Consider the following 24,983-nt stretch of genomic DNA (forward strand, 5'->3'; position numbering starts at 1 on the left):
TCCTGCCCAATCTTCATTAGTAAACACCTTTAAATTCAGATTTACTCCAAGTTCATACCATAATCCATATTCTTCAGTTCTTTTTAAGTATCTCATGATCCTTTTGATTGCCATCATGTGATTTTCTTTTGGTTTTTCTGAGAATCTTGCTACAATTCCTATTGCAAGGGAAATGTCTGGTGTTGTGTGCACTACATATTGCAACTTTCCAATCATAGATCTATACAATATCTGATCTACTTCCTTTGATTCATCATCCTTGGTAAGTTTTAATTGAGTACACATAGGAGTCCTAACTAGTTTGCAGTCTTCCATGCCAAACTTTTTCAATATCTCCTTGATGTATTTAGATTGAGTGATGTAGATGCCATTCTTATTCTATTGAATTTGAAGACCAAAAAAGAATTTGATTTCACCAAACGTTGACATTTCAAATTCCTTATTCATTTGTTCTAAAAATTCTTTGCAAAGATCATCATTTCCTATGAACAAAGTATCATCTACAAATATTTCTGCCAAAACAATCTTATTATCTGGTCCTTCCTTTATGTACAAACTACTGTTGTTATTAGTTCTTTGAAAACCAATCTAAATAAGATAGTTATGAAATCTTTCATACCATGCTCTAGGGGCTTGCTTCAGACCATATAATGCTTTATGCAATTTATAGACCGTGTCCTTCTTGTCTGGATCAACAAAACCTTCAGGTTGTTCAATATAAACCTCTTCATCCAATATGCCATTGGAAATGCTGACTTAACATCCATCTCATAAACTTTGAATCCTTTGAATGCAGCATATGCAAGTAAGGTTCTGACACCTTCCAATCTTGCAACAGGAGCAAAAGTTTCTCCATAGTCTACACCTTCTTCTTGAGAGTATCCTTTGCATACCAGTCTAGATTTGTTCCTTGATACCTTACCATCTTCATTTAGTTTGTTTTTGAATACCCACTTTGTTCCAATCACATTTTTGTCTTTGGGTCTAGGTACAAGAGTCCATGTTTTATTTTTCTCTATATGTTCTATCTCTTCATTCATAGCTTCAATCCAACTCTCATTGTCTAGTGCATCTTTGACATTTCTAGGTTCAAAATCAGCAAGTCAATAAGTGCCTTTCAACTTACTTCTTGTCATTGTTCCTTCTAATTTATCTCCAATGATCTGATCTGGTGCATGATGCTTTCTGACATACTTGGCTAACATGGGCTCCTTGCCTTTTGAATGACTTGCATTGTTATCCTTCTGTGTCTCAACTTCTGGTTCTAATTCTGGTTTCTCAGCCTCAGTAGATGCTAACTCAATAGCTTTTGTTTGCAACTCGAGTTCTTGTAGATCAGTAGATAATGACTCAGTTTGAACTTTTTGTGACTCGGTTAATGAAGACTCTGGAGTTGAGGATTCCTAATTAATAGGTATACTTGGCATTGTATCAGGTTCCATGTAAACAAATCTTCTGTAGTATTCAGGTTCCTTTTTGCTTTCTTCTTCTGTTCTTTCTGCAAACTCATCAACTTTCACATGTGCACTTTCTATGACTTTGTGAGTAGATAAGTTCAAACATCTATATGCTTTTCTTTTGCAAGAGTATCCCAAAAATATTCCTTCATCACTTTTTACATCAAATTTACCTTTTCTAGATTCCTTAAAAATGTAACATTTTCTTCCAAATACTTTTAGATAACTTACATTGGGTTTGTAGCCATACCACAACTCATAGGGTGTTTTGAATGAGTCCTTTTTCAGTTGTACTCAGTTCAAGGTATGAACTACAGTGCTGATAGCTTCCTTCCAATATTTGATAGCAATGCCTTTCTCAATCATTAAGGTTCTTGCACAATCCATGACAGATTTGTTCTTTCTTTCTGCTATTCCATTTTGTTTAGGAGTTTTAGGTGCTAAAACCTATCTTTTGATTCCCCTTTCAATGCAAAAGTTATTGAACTCATGTGAAATGAATTCACCACCTCTGTCAGACCTTAAGCATTTCATTCTTTTGCCTATTTCCTTTTCTACTCTGGCCAAATACCATTTGAACTTTTCAAATGCTTATGATTTCTCTCTTAGGTACATGACAATCATCATTCTTGAATAATCATCAACAAACAAAATGAAGAATTTTTCACCAATATAACTTTCAATGCCAATAGGTCCACACAAATTAGTATGCACAATTTCTAGAACTTCTTCAGCCTGATAGTTCTTGCTTTTAAAACTAGTCTTTCCCATTTTACCAATTTGACAATTCTTGCATCAACCAACCTCAAGTTTCTTTATATTAGGGATACCTCTTACTTTTCTAAATTTACTGATCTTTATCCAGTTGTCAAAGTTTACATGACATAACCAACTTTCTTCAATTTGAGAGATGAAACATGAACATTCACCAAGTTCAAGATAAAATAAGTTACCTTTTGTTTGAGTGCTTGATCCAATCAGCTTTCTTTTGCCATCCAGCAATCTTGCTTTTCCATGCATAAATTCTACTTTGAATCCATTATTGAGTAGTTGTGCCACATTCAAGAAATTATTCTTTAGTCCTTCTACCCAATATGCATTATCACATACAAGTTCCTTGGTTAGTGAGATTCTTCATTTTCCTCTTATACAACAAGGTTCATTGTTATCAAATCTTACACTACCACCATCATAGTCTTCAAAATATTCAAACTTAGTTTTATCACCAGTCATGTGATGAGAACAACCACTATCTATGATCCATGTATCATTTCTACTTATATGAGAAATGAGTGCCATTTCTTCATCATTATCGGATTCATCTTTCACAGCAATGTAGACAATTTCATCTTCTTCTTCATCATCAGAATCATTAGAATCTTTAGCTATAAAACATGTTTTCTTAACTTTATCCTTGAATGATTTGAAGTCTTTCTTGCCATTGTACTTGTGACCTTTCTTCTCATCTTTGTTCTACTTATTTGGGCACCTAGCCGCAATATGTCCAATTTCTGCACAAGAAAAGCAGATTAGAATAACCTTACCTTTGTATTTCCCTTTGCCTCTTGAATATTTTCTTGCTAGTAGACCTTTAACCACCTCAAGACCACTATCTGAACTTTGTTCTGATTCTTCATCACTATTTGATTGTGGATCTTTCATCTTATTCCTTTTTTTTATAGTGAAAGCTTGGCTTCAAATGTTGATTCAATGTTCTTGACAACTAGAACATAATTGTCATAGTTGTCTAGCTCAAATGCAGTCAATCTTCCAACTATGGCCTCTGAATTTATTTTATGATTTGCCTCACATCTTCTTTCTTGGATTGCAGAGACTCTAATTGCATAAATGGGAAGTAGAGTTTTAAGAACTTTACTTATAACTGTCTCATCATTGATATCTCCTCCAGATGCTTTAATTGCACTAATACATGCTTTAACTTTTTCAACATACTTTGCAATGTTTTCATCCTCTCTCATCCTCATTAGATCAAATTGTCCTCTCAAACTTTCTACTTTGGCTCTTCTCACATTATCATCTCCTCCATAGATCTCTTTTAGCTTGTTCCACATTTCAAAGGCAGTTTTGCAATCCTTGGTGTCATCAAATTCTTCATAACTTAGAGTAGATGCTATATCTATCATCATGTTGTTTTGAGTCTTCTTTTTAGCAATATCATTGAAAGATAATGTACCAAAAGGTTCTTCATATTTTTCATCGAGGTACTTTAGCCCTGTATCACCAATAGAAGTCAGATGAAGCCTCATCAATCCTTGCCATGCTGAGAAGTTGTCCCTGTTAAGTCTTGGAATTTCCCTTTTGTAAGACATCTTGATCTTTGGCTTAGATCCTTGAAATCTTTTCCTGTAAGCACCAAAAGCTCTGATACCAATTGTTGGAATTAAAGGTAGAGTAACTGAGAGGGGGGATGAATCAGTTACTCACAAAAATTAATCCACAGATCCCTTAGATGTCTTAAAGATCTAGTTACTGCTGATACTCGGTAAACATAACAAAAAAATGTTGTAACTCAGTAAATTAAACTATTACTTATCTTCAAGCAAACATGCATGCAATTGAAAACAAGATGAACACAAGAGACACTAGATTTAACGTGGAAACCCAGTATGGGAAAAACCACCAAGTAACTAGTCACAAATTTTTTGCTCTTCTGAAGTGAGCCCTGTTTGGAGAAAACCCTGTTAAAGTTTACAATACACACTGTTAGGTGTGACCTTGTTAGAGGATTTAATCACCCTGTTAGGAGTGGCCTTGCTAGAGGTCTTTAAAACAATTCAACTGAACTGTCACCTTGTTAGAGGATTTACAAAATGGCTGTTAAACCAACTCTGTTAAGATATTTGAAATCAATGCTACAATGGTTAGAAAGCAACAATGAATTGACCTGAACAAGATGCAACTAAATTTGCTGAGTATAGGTCTCTATTCAACATTATTAGATCCTCTTTGATCAAGTATAGCTTTGCTGCTCCTCAATGATCTTTGATCATCCTTCAAGTTCACTTCCACAATAATCAGTCTTCATATCACATTAATTCCACACATACTTACACTCCACACTTAAAATTTGCAACTTGACCTCTTAATTATACCATTCAGATTGTCAAGTTGGCCCATTTACATGTTACATTTACCAATAAACCATCCATCAGTCGGCTACAAATATTACTCTAAACAAATAAACATTATTTCATAAAACAATGAAATCCTTTACTAGCCAACTCTACTCGGTAAATATTGTTTCCAAAAATTTCCTAAGTTAACCTTCTTGACTTGGTTAACATTGCAATATCCGTAAAATCCTTTGGCTATCGAGTTTACTCAATAAGAATTGAATTCCTTCATGAGAGCTCAGTAAGAACTGCTTCTGCCACATTTCTTTTGATGACCAAGTGAGCTTGGTAAGAACTATTTCTACCACTTTTCCTTTGATGACCGAGTGAGCTCGGTAAAAACTGTTTACTCGGTAGATACTGCAAGTTTTCTTCACTAACCTCCTGGGCTTGGTAGATTTTTTCCTTTTGCCTTGTTGATCTTCTAAGTTTGGTAGACTTTGTCCTTTGCCTTGTTGACCTTCTGAGCTCAGTAGACACTGTCCTTTGCCTTGCTGACCTTCTAAGCTTGGTAGACATTGTCCTTTGCCTTGCTAACCTTCTGAGCTCGGTAGACTCTATCTGATGAGTGATATGACATTTGTGTGACATCAAAGACAACACACAATTGAACAATTGTATCCAACACCTATATATCCCTAGGAAATGGGACCATGTATAGAATTCTATCAAGTGGAAGAGCACATATAGATTCTACAAAAGAAGTCTTAGGTTATTATTTGGATACTTGTAATTAAGTGACTTGATTTTTTAGTTTGCACATTTCTTCTCTCAAGATTTCAACTTTAGTGGGTCTTTCTTTTGAATGATTCATTGTACATCAAAGTCATGAGGGATTTTCAATCTCTTAGATGTCATATATTGAAAATATTGGTCACCATTTTGTTCTAAGGCTTTTAGCATCAACCTTTGAGCAATCTCGTCTTATTGAATTCGCATATGATCTTCGCTAGTGATTTCATCATTTACCTCACTTTCATAATGTGATTGTGAGTGTCTAGGTGATGATAGACATGCTTTTGTGCGTATTCTTGGACATCTAGGTGATGTGTTGTTTCCACTATTTCCACCAATAGGGTTTCTATCAAAGGGATTACTCTAGTAACCATGAGCATATTTATTCTCAGTGTTATGTGTATGAACATTGGTTTCAGCTTGATGATAAGATCTCTCTCTAGTGGCCATGCCTATAGCCTCTTGTAGTCTTTCTTTTTCTAGGCACGTCTATTCTTCTAGGCAGTGTTTCCTCTCTTTAGGATGCATGGTGAGTGAAATGATGTCTTTAGCCCTAGAAGTGTCAAAAGGAGTATCAAAGAGTTCTCAAAAACTATAGAGTGGATTATGCCAAGTGTTAGCCTCTTCTATTTTATTGGAGTTGAGTTCTTCCTCACAAGGTTATCTAAGAGGATGCCTGGTTGGAGTTGTCAATTGTTCAAAGGTGAATGAAGGACGACTTCCTTGACTAACTTAGAGCCTAGTCACAACTGGCGTAAGGATATGTCTTTGTCTAATAGGATGAGATAAAGATTTTTAGATTTAGAGTTTGTATGGTCAAGAACGATCACTTGTCAAAGATAGAATAAGAAAGTGGATTATCAAGAGTACTCAAGAACTTACAACAGTAATGACTCAAGCCAAAAGGTTTAGCAAGAAGCTCAGTAGCAAATAGCTAGAATAGCAATGGAACCAAATTTTGACAAGTGATCTTTAGTGACGTTTGAGCTCATATCTAACAAACTAGACCCATCTTTTCAACTTAGAACAGCACCTAACATGAAGATTTTAAACCAAACTTTGGTAGGACAAAGTGATGACACCCCTAAATCAACTATGACACAATTCTAACTCTATTTTGGAAGCAATAGAAGTTGAACAATATTTGTTAGAAAACTAGGCAATACAAGATCAACAATATCTATCGTATGATAGACTTCTCTACACTTGAGGGATTCTTTTAATCATGCAATAGTTTTTCTTAAGTAGTACGATAGACTTGATGAGTAGCATGTGATAGAGTTCATAGCAATCATGGGATACTTTAGCAAGTGCAGAATATCACACGATATTTCTCATAAGTTCATGTGATAAAGGGCCAATAAGCTGTGAAAAATGCAATTTAAGGCTTGAAAATCATATGTTTCAATTTAGTTTCTTCAATGTCTTAGACTAGAATATAGTGTTGATAGTATCAGACTTTAGTTTGCACTAGAAAACATCATGGTTTGAAAACAATATGGGAAATGCACATGTCTCAAATAGTTAGACAGGGGACAAAGCAACCTTGTCAACACAAGCAATTGGGATATCAGAAAGAAAAATCTTATGAATGTTAACAAGATGTTTAATGTTTGAGAATATTTACATGGGTCTTTTCACATTCAAAGACAGATTCCAAGCAATACTACCTAGGGTCACGATTCATTACTCAACACCTTGGCCCACACTTGATGCCCCTGCGCCTTACACTAAGTGGTTGCCCACAAGAGATATTGCCTTTCTCATGGAGGTTCCATTAGCACAATCAAGGGGACACAAATGGTGAATGTAAAATATTGGGATGATCTAGGTAGTTCACTAGGATCGGTCCTTGCACTAAGATGTTGAGTGGAAAAATAAGGTAGTTTCTATCTGATGGTGTTTAGAAAGGGCTTATGTGTATAGTACTCCCCTTTCTCCCAATACAGGACACCTTACCTTGTGGCAAGTAATAGACCTAGCGGCCACAAGAGTACCTTAAGCATTCCCACCTAGTGATTTCCTCATGGTCCCAATCCCACAGGTACCTTCACTAGATGGAGACAAGTACTACATCTACCAAGGTTTTGCATCCTCAATAGCCTTGAGTTTATAATGGGTCAAAATAGCTGAGTTTTGTTGTCCCCACTTGACTCGTTCCTCTTGATCTCTCAAGAGCAAGCCCGCTAAAGATAATATCTCCCTAGCAACATAATGGATCCACTTTTGGAGGTCAAAATTTTTTATTCACCTCAAGGGTGAAGAGCATACTCTCATATTCCAATTGCTTCCCCCAAACACAACAAGAAAGTTCATTTACTCCTTACTTCACTTTGGTATATCAAGCGGGTTAAGATTTCTGATTCACCAAAAGGTGAAGAGCATATTCTCCTACCATGTAAAAAGATTTTAGTGGAGCAATTGATTATGATCCTATGCAAAATGAACAACTAGTATATTGCCACATATAAAATGAAAGAAATACAAGCATGCTTGGTTGTTTATTTTTTTGCTTTTAGGCAACTGTGAAAACAAGAATTAGTAGCCTTTTAACATAAGATCTTTGACATGTGTTCTTTTATAGAAATTTTGGAAAAATCCTATAGAACAAACGCATTAGTCCAAAATGAGATAAAAAATTGCAATAAACTTCTATTAGATAGTGAATAAACCTGAGAACCCAAAAATATAATGCTTAAAGACTCAAAATTAATCAAACAATTCAAACATCAGTCAGTAATGGACAATGTGATTTTTTTGTTGACAAAGTATCACACGATACTTCTTGGTATATAGAGTTGATATTTGACCTCTGTGCAATACTTGTTAGTATATGCATGCAATAGAACTTATAGTAATAATGTGACAGTTTCTTGAATAGGCATGCAATACTTTAACCGGTAAAGTATCGCACCACAGTACTAAGAAATATCATACAATTTTGATAAGTATCACATGATAATTATGACTACAAAGAAAAAAAGTACATAAGCAACAAATAAAAATGTAGGACTAAATGCAACTAGAGAGGCAAAACAAAAGTATTATATCCCACAGTGGGCGCAAAAAATGTACACTATAATTGTGCACTTCTTTAAACCCTTCTATCCAAGGTATTCCATAGATTGGAAAGCTTGAATGGTGACTTAGAGCTCCCTAGTCATGGAGTGCAAAGGTGTGCAAATAAGCATAAGGAAGGCTCTCAACTGAGCCTTAGGAATGCAGTCGTTGCTAGTAAACCATGGAATGAGAGATTTCTTTAGACAAGAGCAAGAGTGCTAGTGTCAAAGAAACTCAGTATGCAATACAAGAATGTGACTATGCTAAGACGAGATGTACAATGCAACTAAACTAAGAAAATGAAAGTATTACCAAGTCATTCTAATTAAACTAGGTGCATTGTACTATAACAAAGGAAACTAATCTATTCTAACTAAATCTAAGCTAGAATGAAAATGCAAGAATGAGACAAGAAGATAGAAGTTATCCACAAGATACTCCAAGAAACTTGCAAGCAAACCTACAACATAACAATAGCTCAAATCCAGTATCTTTAGAGGAGAAAGCTCTCCCTTTCAAAGGCGTATGGACGGTTGAGATCAAGATCAAGAAGTGGATGATCAAGGGCAGAGTTGACTTTTAGCATGATCAATGTGCAAGATCATGTCAACCAATGAGAAAGAGTTAACTTTTCATGTGAGACAAAGTCTTTTCTTTTAATTTATAAATAGGAAAAAGACTTTATGTGTGCACATTAGAGTTGGTTAGAAGAATGGGGTCTTTTATTTAATCAAAAGGGGGACATGCTCTTTTAATCAAATATGGACTTAGGATATTATAGTCAAACTATATGTTAAAATCAAATAAAGTACTTTTAAGCACTTTGGCATAGGCAAATGATTAAACAATTTAGCCAAAATGCTGAGAAGAGGCTAGTATTCTAGATGACCATATTTAGATAATTATAGTAAACACTCTACACAAAGCTTGCAATCAAAAAATTAATTAAATCATCTTCAAATTGAATATATTTATTCTAAATTATTATTATTTTGAATAATAGTATCATTTTAATCAAACCAGTTCTATATCATAAATCTACATAAAACTCTAGTAAGATAAATTGGTTCATGTAAAATCCATTCAACTTTCATTCAATGAGACGTATCGTATACGGGATGAGGGAAGGTGTAAGCCCTAAGCTTAATTTCCACCGACTCTTTGCCTATGTGGTATCCTTCGAATCCTCGCATTAGCCATTAGAATGTTTTAAAGGATTTTTCGTCTAAAACAACTTGAAAGCTCTGAACAATATCCTCCCTCGGCCAACAAAGTATATTCGGAGTCTACGTTTCGTTTAACAATATAATTCTTCGGAGAAGATAAATGCTTCCACTGCGCAAAAATAATTTGCCCACCACCACATGTCAGAAGAAAAGCGAAAAATGACAAGTTAGTTTCATTCTCCAACTAAAATCGAGTCGTATAGAAAAGTGTTTACGTACCTACTATTTTGGATTTGGAAGTAAACTAGCTTATATATTTTTTTATATATATAAAAAAGCCAAGAGTTATTCTTCTCGAGGCGCCTATTGCACTTAGTTAGATTATGAAAATAGGCGCCTCGAGAAGAACAACTCTCGGCTTTTTTATATATATAAAAATATATATAAGCTAGTAGCAGACGCGACACACAATTAATAATGTTATTTGTTTAAATATATTATATTTATTTTTCTATTATTATTTTTTATTTTTAAAAATATTATTTTAATTTATTAAGGTTATTTAATTATTAGAATTAATAATTTTAATTATTAATAAATATTAAAATAAAATATGGCATAATGCATTTGAATAATTAATTTTGAACGATTTGATAAAATTTTAATTTTTTAAGGGGTTAGTATCAATTTTATATTTTTATACTTAAATATAGACCAAATAAAGTCAATAGAAATAAAGTTTAGTTCACTGAACATCGATTTGTGTACCTACCAAACATCTTTTTAAAGACAATACCATTCGTGTTTTTGTTTACCTAGCACGCTTCTTGTGTCTTGGTTCTTCCATAACTACTGCTTGATTTTACGTATATTATCTCAATTTAAATCGAAAATTTTAGACTTACTTTTCAGTTCCCTCCCAATGAAATATATCAAGATAGATTAGTTTACTAATTTTAAAAGTATGAAACAAAATCAAATTAATATTGGAGGATAATTAGAATAAGTAAATTATATTTATTGATTTTTTTTCTTTCAAATTATATAATGAATCTTCTATTTAATATTTAAAATAAAGAAGAAAAGTTATCCATAATATTGTCATCAAATATTAAGAGACATTGAAGCAAAAGTAAATATAATTTGTAAACATAAAGTGATATCACTGAATGAATCATTACAATTAATTAAGATCTATAAAAATAAAATATCATGAAAAAAAGATAGGGTTTCTGAAAATAGAATAAATTAAAATCAAGAAAGTTTTCTTTATCATTTATCATTGTATGATGGAGACATTTTTAAAACATGGAATATAGTAAGAAGTGTTACAAACAAAATACTGATGTGTCCAAAAAGACTTCTACAGACATAACATTTAAGAATAACATATCACATTAACTATCTTCAAGGTGCTTAAGTCTATTTTCTTCATCCTTGAGCTTGGAAATTTGTCTACCCTTTTTCATTTTCTCATAATGATCATATGTGAAAGGTGGCATTATTCTCAAACACTGGAGAGATTTTACACGTGAAACAACCACAAATGTCAATCCTGCTCTTTCTCTTGGTCCTATGTCAATTGTTGCTTTGGGAAGAGTCAATCCCTGAGATTTGTGAATAGTCAATGCCCATGCCAACCTCAATGGCAGTTGAAGTGTTCTACCCTTCTGTATAGGTGGTATTGGAATTATCTTTGGATTATGATCTTCAAATGGTAGTCCTGAATAACCATCAAACTCAACCATCACATATGTTGGAGGCTCAGGCGGAGCATTTCCTTGCTTGTAGACAATTTTTCGAATGTATCCAAGAGCCCCATTTACAAGACCAGCCTCTATCCATAGATTTGAAGTTAGCATGACCCTTGAATCCTTACAAATTAACAACTCCAGATCAAGTTCATCATTTGAACAGTCATCTATTTATTCATAGTACCTACTTTTGATGCAAGACAATGTGCAACAGGATGCTTTAATGAATGTAGCATTTTTTTATTATGAGCATGAACATTTTCATTTGTTGAGAACAAATGAACATCAATATCAAATTCAAAATTTGTTGCAACATCTATGCTAATAGAGGTCCTTGACATTAGCAAACACCAATCATCAATTTGTGGGTTTGCATCTCTTAGATTTGTCAAAAGTTTTCGAAATCTTTGTTGCTCAATATCTTCCCCATCTTGTCTGAATATCTTATCTAATGTGACAACAGTCTTGAATTCTTGCCATAGCAACTTTGCGCACTTATTACTATCATATGTTGCTCTATCATTGACAGGGGGCAACTAGCCCAAATCTCCCACCAATATTATAGATACACCTGAAATACAATTGAGAAAAATAATTATTTTAAAAACTATGTATTGATTCATGTATTTGATTGAAATACAATATATTTCACACATGTGTTAGTTGTTCATGATAAAAAAAAATAGAATCTTTACCTCCAAAGCTTATATGTGCAGATTGTGGGAATGCTTGGCGTAGTCGTGAATCTATATTTTCCAACATGTTTTGACCAATGAAGCTCATTTCATCAATCAAAATATATTTTATATGTGACATTTCTTCTTGAAAACTTGTGAGTCTTGCTCCTTCCAGTTGAGAAAAATCTCTTATTGGTATCCTCAATTTTGAATGAATTGTAGAAGCTCCTATATTGAATGCTGCAACTCCTGTTGGTGCAAGTAATAGAAGTGGAGAAGGGGAGGGCATTGTTGCATTTTGAAGAGATTGACTAACGACACCAATTAGATATGATTTCCCTATTCCTGTTGTTCCTTGAATTATCATAAACAATGGTTCTGCATTTTGATTTCTGTGGTAGTGTGACATGATTATGTTGACTGCCTTTTTTTGTTTCTCACCAAGGGTCGTGTAGTTTATACATTGAGGAATTTCATCATAGATAAGGCATCCATGATTCTTCATGTTACTTATGAAATTGATTGCTCTGGCAGTGTACTCTTCTCCTTGATAATCAACAGACCAATTTGTTTTTCTATCAACATCTCTTCTCCCCAACATGTCTATTTTTGAGCAATGTATATTTTGACCTTGGTGCAACCTAGATATAATCTCCCATTCATGTTCTGTAGTATTTCTATGAACATCTTGATTTTCTTCAGTCTCAGAATCATTTGGGTTTTCAACATTTTCTGCAGACATTGTACGTTGAACATGTCAAGGGTTGTAATTGAATGTCTCCCAATTTCGTATGATAGAGGCATCATCATGACCAATATCTTGTTCAATAGCAAAGAATGGCTTGTAGAGAAGTAATTCTGATAAACAAAACTCAATCCATTTAGCTGACTCACGTGAAGGGATAGATACAAACCTTGGAAATACTCTAACAATTGCAGCTTTTTCCCTAGGCTCCCATTTGTTGTCTCTTTTTCTCTTAGGATTATATATCCATGATCTAGTTGCATCAATTAATGTAACACCTTCCATACATAATGGCCTTTTTTTATAAACATCAATGAAATATTTTTTTTGTTCTTCATTATTGTCTTCATCATTTTCATTTTCATTATTTAGAGTTACAGGTTTGAACATTTCAAGTGAGACATTTAGATTGAAAAATCTTCTACTACACTCCACCAATGGAAGCTCTAATAACATATGGCAAGTTTCTTGAGCACCAATGTCTCTCTCTACTATTGTCTCAGTTAGAAGCCTCATATATGCTCATGCTACTAAATCATCTAGATTTTCCATATTGGATAGACGCATCAACATTTGTTGGTATGTTTCTGAGCTTTTCTCTGCTTTTGCTGCAAACTTGGCGATATATTTTATGATAGCATGTTTGGAAAGAACAGGTTGCCAATCTATATTTGCTCTCCACAATTGTAGTATGTAGTGATTATGTGAATTGACTCTATCATCACTTCTCATCGATTCAAATTTCTTTTCCCCTGTTTCCATGTCTTCATATAATTTTGATCCTCCTAGGTTTAATGGCCAGGGAGCATTATACCTACACTCCATGTAAGAAATATTATATTAAGCCCTATCATTTTGTAGTAATTATTTATATATATTTAATTATTCATTGGGATGAAATAATTACCTGCAAACCATCTTTCCCTTCTTTTTTCGTAGGCATGCACCCTCCTTACAAATTGTGTGTCGCTCCACAGAGTTTAATATTTCTTCATAGTCACGGTCCAAATCCACCTCTGAAAGTTGTGTTGTGTTTTTGAGACATGGATGTTGTTGAAAATTGACCAATGCCTACAAATCAAGGTAAGAAAAAATAAGTACAGTAATTAATATCACATTACATGAATATATATAAATATTTATTAACATGCCTGTATATTTCGTTGATGAGGATCATTTCTAGGGTTCCATGCATGAACAATGGAGTGAAAATATCTTTCAGCACTTCTTCTTTCCTCCTCATTTGACCAGTCAATTTTATCCACATCAGGTGCTCCTTCAATCCATATGAATCCATGTATGTGTGGGGACCCCCTATGTTGCCATTCATATCTACACCAAAAGTCCTTGACATTCATTCCCTTTTCTAGAATTTCTTTTCGAAACATTGAGTTTCTTAAGTGCATATAGTGTGCGACTATGTGAGGATAGTCAATAATATTTTGTCTTCTACAATTCTGAGCTTCTCGTGGATCAATTGGCATTGTTCCTGGCATAAGTGCATGCAAATCAGGCCAATACATATCTACTGCACTTAATGTGAAAAATATTGTAGGAGTACCAATTTGATGAAGCAAATCTGTCAATTCTGCACAAGATTTAGTCCAATATGATCGTGTTCCCCTTAAAGATGTCCCAAACCGCATCAATTTATTTGCTAGATTAGAGTGGGGTGTGTTTTCCATATGTTGTCGCAACTCATGGATGGTAATGGGCATATCTTTAAAGCTTCTTTTCACAAACACTGACGATGAGTTTTGTGCATGATGTCTCATTATCATGTTCAACACAAAATATCTAAACCTGGGATGTTTGCCAAAACGATGATCTCTATAACACATCAGATGTTTCACAAATTCATGAAGATAGACTTTCCATAATCGTGGCTCTAACCAATCACAGCTTCCATTAGGAAATAGTGTTGGAAATGCCATATCAAGTAATCCTAATGTGACATATTCATTAATGGGAGATACACCGATACTTGGCCAACCTATCAATGATGTTGGATGCACATCAGGGTTATTGACCCATGCACGAATAAGTTCCATTTCTTTCTGGGCATTAGGTGGTCTTGAAGCGATTGATGTTGTATGATCTATTATATTTCCTTCATCTGACTCCATAACTGGACCAACAAAAACAATCTCATTTGCATCTGAATCAAATTCCATATTGACTGTCTTTAATCTATCAAAGATATTTTCATCTACATTTCTAGGTAGATCATTGAGAGCATTTTCATTAATTTGGACATCTGAATAAAATGTATCATGCTCTACTTTGTATTTGAGTGCTTTGTAGACACGATCCCTATTTCACAGTAAAATTATAGTTTGTTCCATGTTGATCTCTTTGTCTAACAATAATAATTGGCAAATTGTCTATTGTGTGTGGCAATATATTGGAAACAATTTCTATATTTTGTGGGAAACTTATTGTATGCCCTTTATATTTATATTGACCACCTGTCGCATGTGTAACTTGAAGTATGGGGCTGACATGTGCAATTAGCATTTCCTCAACTTGGGTCAAGTTCGCAAGCTCCTCAGGTTGTGGCCCTGGATCCATATTATTTAAAGAAGAAAATCTATTGTTTCCCTTTTCTTGTCTACATCTATTGCATACTGGACCTTCTGACGTACGGAACACTTTCATTCGTAGATAGCTTTCCTAACAAATATAACACATATGTGGCATTCTCAAGCTATCTAGTTGTTGTCGAAACTGCATTTGGAATGTATAGAAATTATCCTGAAGAAATTCAGTTGGGTTTTGTATGTTTTCTCTATTGCCTTGTCCACCTAAATTTATCCCGTTTTGGCTTGTAGGATGAGGCGTTTCAGGAACACACTCTATTGTTCTTGAATTTTCATTGTGATGACTCATTTCCACAAATGCAGGTAATGCTCGATTGTACCTCTCACTTGATTCAAAGTCAACTTCATGTCTCCCTTGTGTTTCAAAATGAGATACTTCATCGGATGTTCGCTGACGAGTAATTCTATCTCTATTATGTAATTCCAATTCTTGTAATGGCAATTTTGCCCTTCTTCTAGCATAATTTAGTCGTCGGACTTCATTGTTCCTTCTTCTTTCTTCTTCTCTTTCAGCTTGTGTCATTTGTTCTCATCGTCGTTTGCGATACTCTCTTTGGTATTCTCTCTAATATGCTTTTCGTTGCTCCATTTGGTATTGTCTTCTTTCTTGATCCGATTGAAAATTCATACTTGATATATTCAATTCTATGAAATAAATTTGTAACCAAACATTAAAAAAAAATAGTAGATATAGTAAAGTATTTTTTATAAAATTGGTTTAAAATATCACATAAATTTAGTGGCATTGTGTTTGAGATAAGATAGATATTTATTCATTTCTAATTAATATTTGAACAATTCACACATACATATAGAAAGAACTTTTTGTGTGGGTAAGAGAAGAAGATCTACAAATAGAGTAAATACCAAATAGTCCTGTATGTATAATACTAAATTTATTTAAAAGAAAAGAAAAAAAAACATACATTCATCAAAACTGATAAGTCGAACATACAAATTTATTTTAAAAAATGATCGTTGCTCCATTTGGTATTGTCTTCTTTCTTGATCCGATTGGAAATTCATACTTGATATATTCAATTCTATGAAATAAATTTGTAACCAAACATTAAAAAAAAATAGTAGATCTAGTAAACTATTTTTTATAAAATTGGTTTAAAATATCACATAAATTTAGTGGCATTGTGTTTTAGATAAGATAGATATTTATTCATTTCTAATTAATATTTGAACAATTCACACATACATATAGAAAGAACTTGTTGTGTGGGTAAGAGAAGAAGATCTACAAATATAGTAAATACCAAATAGTCTTGTATGTATAATACTAAATTTATTTAAAAGAAAGGAAGAAAAAATATACATTCATCAAAACTGATAAGTCGAACATACAAATTTATTTTAAAAAATGATAATGTCAAATAATATGACTCCTAGGTAATTATAATAGGTAATTTTTTTTTGATATCTATAATATAAGGATTTAAAATGTTAAGTATCAAATGACAAATAATAATAGAATTCCCTAAAAACTAAATTACCCCTACTCTTCCTACTCCATATAGTAAATAAATCTAAACAAATTAAAAGGTTTTGTAATATCAATAATTTGAGAGCATATCTGAATTTTAAAAATATAACATGAAAAATAGTATAATCTAAAATTTTATATATTAAAAATGATCTATCTATTAAAAAGATTACTACTCATTAATAAAAATTAATGTATCATGCATTATAAATATACAAATTAATTATAATTGTACATGTGTATTTATGTTTATTTATCTAAACTTGGATGTTTGATAAACTATATAATGTATTGGTTTCAAATCAATTTTCTATTTTTTTAAAAATAAATCCTATTTTTATTAAAGTGCTTCTTTAATGTATTAGATTTAAATACACTTAATGTTTAATGCAATATCTAGTAAACTTACAAATTTTCATTTTTTAATTTTAAAGAATTAAAAAATAAGCTTTTAAATTACAAATTTTCCTATCAAATGTCATAGTATAATTTTTTCCATAGTTGTTCTAAAATATAAATTCATTTTATTTTTTCAGTGCAAATTATTAATAATAAGCATACAAATGCTCAACTATGAAATCAACCACATCTAATGCAACAATTTTATATTTTTTAAATCATTTTACATGAATGAAATTAAAAGAATAAAAAATAATTATAATAGGATGGAAAGAAATCTAATATGACTTATAATATTGTTTTTATTAAATAGAAACTAAACTATATTATAAAAAAAATTCAAAAAATATTTTTTTTTTGAGATTTTAATAAGAAAAAATAAATTACTTTTGTTTAAAATATAAAATATATAAATTTTAGTGAGTTTCTAAATTAAATTTCATTTGTCATAAGGTTTTTTGTTTCAATTTAGAACTTACTAAACTTTATCTTGTTTTAAATATAAAATATATAAATTTTAGTAAGTTTCTAAATTAAATTTGATTTGTTATAAGATTTCTTGTTTCAATTTAGAACTTACTAAACTTTATCAATTATTATTTTTAAAGTTATTCTAGTGGGCCTAGATGTGGAGAAATTTATGAAATCAACCACATCTAATGCAACAATTCTATATTTTTTAAATCATTTTACGTGAATGAAATTACAAGAATAAAAAGGAATTATAATAGGATGGAAAGAAATCTAAAATGACTTATAATATTATTTTTATTAAATAGAAACTAAACTATATTATAGCAAAAATTCAAAAAATAAAGGAAATTTGAGATTGTAATAAGAAAAAATAAATTACTTTTGTTTAAAATATAAAATATATAAATTTTAGTAAGTTTCTAAATTAAATTTGATTTGTTATAAGGTTTCTTTTTTCAATTTAGAACTTACTAAACTTTATCTTGTTTTAAATATAAAATATATAAATTTTAGTAAGTTTCTAATTTAAATTTGATTTGTTATAAGATTTCTTGTTTCAATTTAGAACTTACTAAACTTTATCAATTATTATTTTTAAAGTTATTGTAGCCAATCTATGCCTAGATGTGGAGAAATTCTATCACTTTCATTTCATAAAATGCACAGCTTACATGTGAATAAACCACTACTTTTTTTGTTGCCAAATTTGTGGAGGAGGAGATGTTATTTGCTCATACAGACATCAGTTGCTTCATTATTCTTTACCAGGATGATAATGGCGGTCTCCAGATTCAATCCAAGGAAGGGGAGTGGCAGAATGTGAAGCCGATCTCGTATTCAGGGGATTCCTTTAAGGTGAGAAATAAACCAAGTTAAATTTCATATTTGTAGATAAAAATTGAAAATCAACATGAACAGTGAAAAGATGTGATTGTGTTCAGGCATTGACCAATGGTAGATACCATAGCGTAGAGCATCGGGTGGTGTATAAAGGTTGTGTGGATCGATTTTCAGGGCCCTATTTTGTTTCATTTACAGGGGATAAAGAAATTTGGACACCAGATGAGCTTGTGGACGATGAAAACCCTCGACGCTACAGATGTTTAATCTTTTGAGATTTTGAGAAGGATTACATGAATTGCATGAAGTTGAAAAAGGAAAATCTTCCTTGGTTCTTTGAGCAATATGCACTCAACAACCCATGTTTTCTTCTTTGTTAGAGATTAATCGATTAGCCGACTATAATGTAGAAAAGATCAGTTAAAAAGATAGAAAGAAATCTGCAATGTTTCTAATTGAGTAGAATCTCTATTCTAACAAAATTTCTAACAAATTTTAAGGAAATTAAACAGATCTCAAAATAAGAAAAAATCACATAATAAAAGTTTTTAAAATGGAAGAAATCAAAATACATAACCATACATACCTTTTTAGAATATTGATCAATGTTGTTGCTCAATCCGATGTTCAATAGAAAACAAAATGAGCTCTTGCCATATATATAATGTCCATGGCTGATGGTTCAGCTTCAAAAACTTGAAAACGAAAAGCCAAATAATAGTAAGAAAAAGAAAAAGATCAATCGTCTTCTCTTAACGTAACCAATAATAAATAATAATAGTTTATTAAGTTCTTTAGTTGTTTCAATTGAATTTGAATTGCCATGTGTATCGTATGCATGCCCCAGCTCTACCATTTCGCTTAGACTTGGTGTAAATAGAAGGAAATTTGAAACATCTGGGTGACTGAATGTTAAGGAGGTATAACTGTTCAGTTCCCTGTCAATTTTTTTTAAAATGCTAAATTGTTTACAACGAAATTTGCTCCCATTGTAGAAGCCTCTCGGCTTAATAAGGAATATTTTTTGAAGGACACGTGCTTTCGAAATCCCCGGTCACAAAGAAACTGCCGCGGTTTAGGGTTTCCCGGGACTCTTGAAACGCCGGTAAATAAAAGGTGAAAGAAAAGAGAGGCGTTGGATAAGGAAAGCGTCACTTTTGCCGTCCATGACGAAGCCTTGCACGGGGTTCGGATTGGACGGCAGCCGTCCCCGTGTGCTCCACTTTCGGAGTTTCTATGCTATATCTTTTAAATAATTCGGCCGTCACTTTTGCATTGCGAAATAGGGAGGTCATACAATATTAGGTTTTTATGACCACCATTCTACCTTTAAAAATGTTCTTTACTTTTATAGTTCCTTTCGAAACATTTGGCGGGTACGAAATTCATATAGGATGCTATACAGCTAATGTCAGCTAAAGTCAATTGCATTTGGTTTGTGAATCTGTTATAACAATTTTTATAATTAATATTATCAAATTTCTACAATCTATTTGTCATATGAAATTTTGTTTCTGGATTCGATTGTGTGTGTTTTTTACTATCAACATTTTGGATCACACTCTGTAATCTATCATCAAGATAAGAGAATGTAAGAATGAGTGTGTTTTTTAGCATCAACATTTCAGATCACATTTGTGATCATCAGGATGAGAACGTGATCCGAAACGTTGATGCTAAAAAACACACACAATGGAATCCAGAAGCAAGATTGAATAATTTGTATATTTTTTGGTAATTTAGAGTGTATACATAGTATCACATTCTTATATTAGTTTTGGTACCTTTTTAAATTCACCCAACTAAACTAACTTTGTTGGTGTCTTTTGTTATGATATAGAACTCTTCCAAAGAATCATTCCATACAATTTTGTATTGCTCCACTTACCACACTAAGATTACATTCTCACTTAGAACTATTCCATAGCAAACCCAACTATTCTGCTTTCTTAATTCGAGATCCCATTTCAACCTTAATCTTCTTATAGTCAAGTACTCTTTGAGTACCAATGGGCTTCTCCAATTTCACATGTCCTTTATAATTTTGGGGCACATATAGTGTACACCTAGCTTTTTACTCTTTCATAGTAGATGGGTCCTTTTCTCTTCCACTCAAACACATCGAGCTAACTCAATTGATCTCTTTTATTATGATGGATAACTATCCCAACGAATCATTCATGTAATATCTTGTCACTCCACTTTGCCATGCTAAAATTACATTCTCGCCTTAGAACAATTCCATTACAAATCTAACTACGACACTTACCTAATTTGAGGCCCTATTCAAGCTTAAGTCTCCTTAAAGATGGGCCTAGTTACTCCATTTCAGTAGATTGTTGGAACTATGCTAACACCCACATAAAAATCTAACCCATTAACACAAAGATGAGATTACTCATGCTTCACTAAATTAAGACTATGTTTGACTCCCACATAAAAATCTAACCTATTCACACAAAGGTGAGATTACTCTGCCTTAACTAGATTGGGACTATGTTTAACTCCCACATAAAAATCATTCACTCACACAAAGGTAGGATTACTCCCGCTTCACTAGATTGGAACAAAGTTTGAGAACATAGGTAGGATTACTCCATTTCACTAGAGTGAAACTATGTTCCATTCACATAAAGGTAAAATTACTCTCATTCGTCACTTAGGTCCACGAAGGACACCGCACCTAGATGTTAGGGCTATTCTTCTTCGTCCCGAGACAATGGTCCTCTTGATCATTCAAACCATCCATACCCTTTATAATACAGATTTAGAATGGCATTTCTTTTGTTAAGCTGAATTTGTGTGAATTGAATATAATAACTATTTTGTTAATGTCCTAGTTCTGTGGTTATGTTGTTCGTATGGGATAAAATTAAGCAAATGTTTGGGAACAGTTGCTTTTATAACCAATAAAACTGAAAACTCATTGCTAGCCGAGTGAAAAGAAATGGAAAAAATAATTTTGAATTAATGATTGAACCAAGGGAATACACTCTGCCATTGCAACTTAAACGACCCTTGAATTTAGTGTAATAATTGTGATTGAACAAAATATATGAGAGGCGGCAATGCCCTGAAATTTGACTCTTCGTAAGAACTTGTTTGGACGGTGCATCGGTCTCAAACATCATAGATCCTACGTTCCAAGAGCCAGAGGAAATGATATCCATGCTCTTGAAGGGATCACTTTGAAACTGATTTGAACGCTCAGCTTCAAAAATTACACATTCAAATCCCTCCTCCATTCTGCTACAACATAATTCATCAAGCTGTGATTCTGAGCTCTGTTCCTTGGTACAATCTGCAATTGGGCTGCAAATCACTTTGGCCTGCACACAAGAAACCTCCTCAGAAAAGGATTCATTGCTGGACTGTTGTTCAAAATGTCCATCTATGCTGTGCTCCTTGCATTTGGGGGACCTTACAACAATCCAGTGGCCAGTCAGGGGGCTTCCAAACCAATCATCACTCTTCTCTACAACTCTGCTAAATTCACCTCCTCCTCCTACCAATTTCTGAATCCTATCTCTTGGAGAAGGAATCTTCTGGTACGCCTCTTTTTCTTTTGCATCACAGGCCCCCATTTCTACAGTTGACACTTTTATAGGCAGTTTCAAGATGGGAACACAAGAGTAATCATCAGATGAACAGGACTCAGACTGCTTCAGATCAAAAGGTCCAACTGGGGATTCTTCCTTCAAAACAGGGGATTCTTCCTGGTTGAGGAAAGGGTGACCTAATAGCTGTTCACTGGTCCACCTCTGTCTGGGATCCCTTCTCAGACACTTGTCCACAAAATCTAGGGCTAGAGGTGAGAGAGAGTGAGGCATCTCAGGCAGCTCCTCAGTGAAGCCAATCCTGTACATGGCAGCCAGGGGGTGAAGAGAGGTGCCCCATGGAGGCTTTCCAGAGGCCATCTCCACCACAGTGCAACCAAGAGACCAGATATCAGAAGGAGGCCCCTGTTCCACCTGGTTCACTACCTCTGGAGCCATCCAAAGTGGTGTACCCCTTAAATTCCAACCCTCTTTCTCCTCTTTAAGGGCTACCCCAATCCTCTTAGCAGAGCCAAGATCAGCAAGTTTTACACCATTGGAGCCCACAAGAACATTCTTCCCTTTGATGTCACAATGAACAATCCCCTGCCTGTGGAGGTACTGGATGCCCAATAGGATCCCTCTGGTGTAAGATCTTATCACTGCCTCATCCAACTGCCCCCCAAATTTGGTCAATAGATCCCCAATACTACCACCTGGCATGTACTCCATGAACAAGTTGTAAACACCCACGCCGTTCTGAATGCTGTGCTCCCTTCCCAAGCACTGCACAACATATGGAGAATCCAAGGACTTGAGGAGATTGTATTCATTCTCAAGAGATGAAGTACAAGTGGTGGTTGTCTTGACAGCAAAGAGATGAGCATTGGACTTGCTTATACCCAGGTTCACTGTACCAGAAGCCCCGGCTCCTATTATCCCTCCACGAATCCATTCCTCTCCTTCCTTCTTTTGCTTCTCAATCCTCATCATATGAATTGATGATTCCCAACTCGTCGAAGCAACGCCCTCTTTATATCTATGCTAAAATCAGATGTTTTCTTGCCTTTCGACATATTCTATGCAAGTGCCGGCACGGAATTGGCATCTTCTCTTCACGCCACACTTTCTCACTTGCTTCCACGTGTAGCCTTCCCATTAGTTTGGCAAATATGGTGAATTAGGGAGAATTTTTCCGTTTGTCCGTTTCTCTCTGAATTAAGGTGTTTTCAAGATTTAGTGAACGGAGACGGAGAGATTTGTCGTTCCTAAGATTATGGCCAATGCCCATTGTTGCCTTATCTATCTCCTCTTTTCCTTCTAAATTCTTTGCCCTTGGCTCCTCCCTTAATTCAACACGTGGAACAAAAAAACGAAGGGTGAATCTAAGAATCCGTTAGGAGAGATCCAGACGAACGAATTTACTCCTATGCGAGGGCAGAAGATGCCAAGATCCGCTCGTAGTCAAATTTGATAATTAGCAAATCCGGGTTAGATTTTGAAAACAAAAGGAGCATCTGGGACGGCGTCTATTTGTTGGAAATGGGAGTGCATGCACTACACGTAAAGGGATCTCGGGTTTAATAACTTCGTTACCAGGGCGCCAAGCTAGGAAGAAGAGGAAAGAAATCACTAGTCTTAGAAACATAGGCGTCACTTCTAGTGTTTCATTCTTACTTATAGGAGATGAGTTCATGTGAAGTAGGGTAAACAATTATGGTAAACAATTCAGTTGTCGCCATGTCTATCACTTTTTTTTCTTCCTAATTATTGCTCATAAAAAGCCTCCAAAAAATAATCGCACATCTACTAATAGTAATGAAACATGTAGTAATAGTTGGTCATTTTTTAGTTTTTTTTTTGTTGATTGGTCCATTTGTACCAAAAATGCTATTTTTTGGGTGAGTGGCTATTGGGGGGTCTTAGTGGCAGTTTTCAAGAGAATGTATTAAAATGGCACTTTTAGACCACTGCACGCTTTACGAGTTCTACTAAGAGCTCCATAAATGTGGGAAAGCCGAAAGGTTATTCACCTACAAAGGGTCATCGAAAAATCGAAAAATTTCAATATACATATTAGGAACTCTAGTTGCGCAAAGTTAGCCCAAGGAGTGACCGGTAGTTTCCTATATTTTCGAAACATGGGTAGATGAGTTTGACTCAAAAACTACCCAGTTGAATCCTGGTAGCAATATCATAGTTTAGTTTGTATCAAAATATCTTATGTATCTTATGTTGAAATTTTCAATGTATTTTATATATTTTTAACAATTGATATTTAAAATATTCTTATCCTGATTGATGGTATAATAGGTTACTCACCTACAAAGGTTCACCAAAAAATCAACAAATTTCAACATACATATTAGGAACTGTAGTGCATAAACTAGGCTTGGGCGGCTATCGAGTAGTTTCCTCTACCTTAAAACATGGGTAGATGAGTTTGACTCAAAAACTACCCAGTGGCATCCTGATAGCAATATCATAATTTTGTTTGTATTAAAATATCTTATGTATATTCTGTTGAAATTTTCAATGTATATTATATATTTTTAACAATTGATATTAAAAATATTCTTATCCGGATTTATGGTATTAAAGGTTACTCATCTACAAAGGTTCACCGAAAAATCAGCAAATTTTGACATACAGATTAGAAACTATAGGTGGGCAAAGTTAGCCTGGATGGCTACCAAGTAGTTTCCTCTACTCCCAAAACATGGGTAGATGAGTTTGACTCAAAAACTACCCAGTTGAATCCTGATAGCAATACCATAGTTTAGTTTGTATCAAAATATCTTATGTATCTTCAGTTGAAATTTTCGATGTATTTTATATATATTTTACATTGATATTAAAAATATTGTTTGTGCATTTTATTGCATCCTATATTTTTGTTATATATGGTGCTTTT

General features: G+C 33.7%; 1 protein-coding gene and 1 pseudogene across 1 annotated transcript; one reads left to right on the plus strand and one right to left on the minus strand.

Moving 5' to 3' along the window:
- The first annotated feature begins 18,413 nt into the window (after positions 1–18,413).
- On the plus strand, positions 18,414–18,808 carry LOC149580499 (C4-beta,C20-epoxidase pseudogene; annotated as a pseudogene).
- Positions 18,809–21,433: 2,625 nt separating this feature from the next.
- On the minus strand, positions 21,434–23,064 carry LOC149580500 (mitogen-activated protein kinase kinase kinase 20-like). The gene has a single exon (XM_089804747.1). The coding sequence runs from the start codon at positions 23,060–23,062 to the stop codon at positions 21,434–21,436; it is 1,629 nt and encodes a 542-aa protein (XP_089660873.1). The 5' UTR covers positions 23,063–23,064.
- Between the last annotated feature and the right edge of the window lie 1,919 nt (positions 23,065–24,983).

This window comes from Cupressus sempervirens, chromosome 1, assembly GCF_028749045.1.
Source record: "Cupressus sempervirens isolate cs-2001-9-10 chromosome 1, ASM2874904v1, whole genome shotgun sequence".
In the NCBI taxonomy this organism is placed as follows: domain Eukaryota; kingdom Viridiplantae; phylum Streptophyta; class Pinopsida; order Cupressales; family Cupressaceae; genus Cupressus; species Cupressus sempervirens.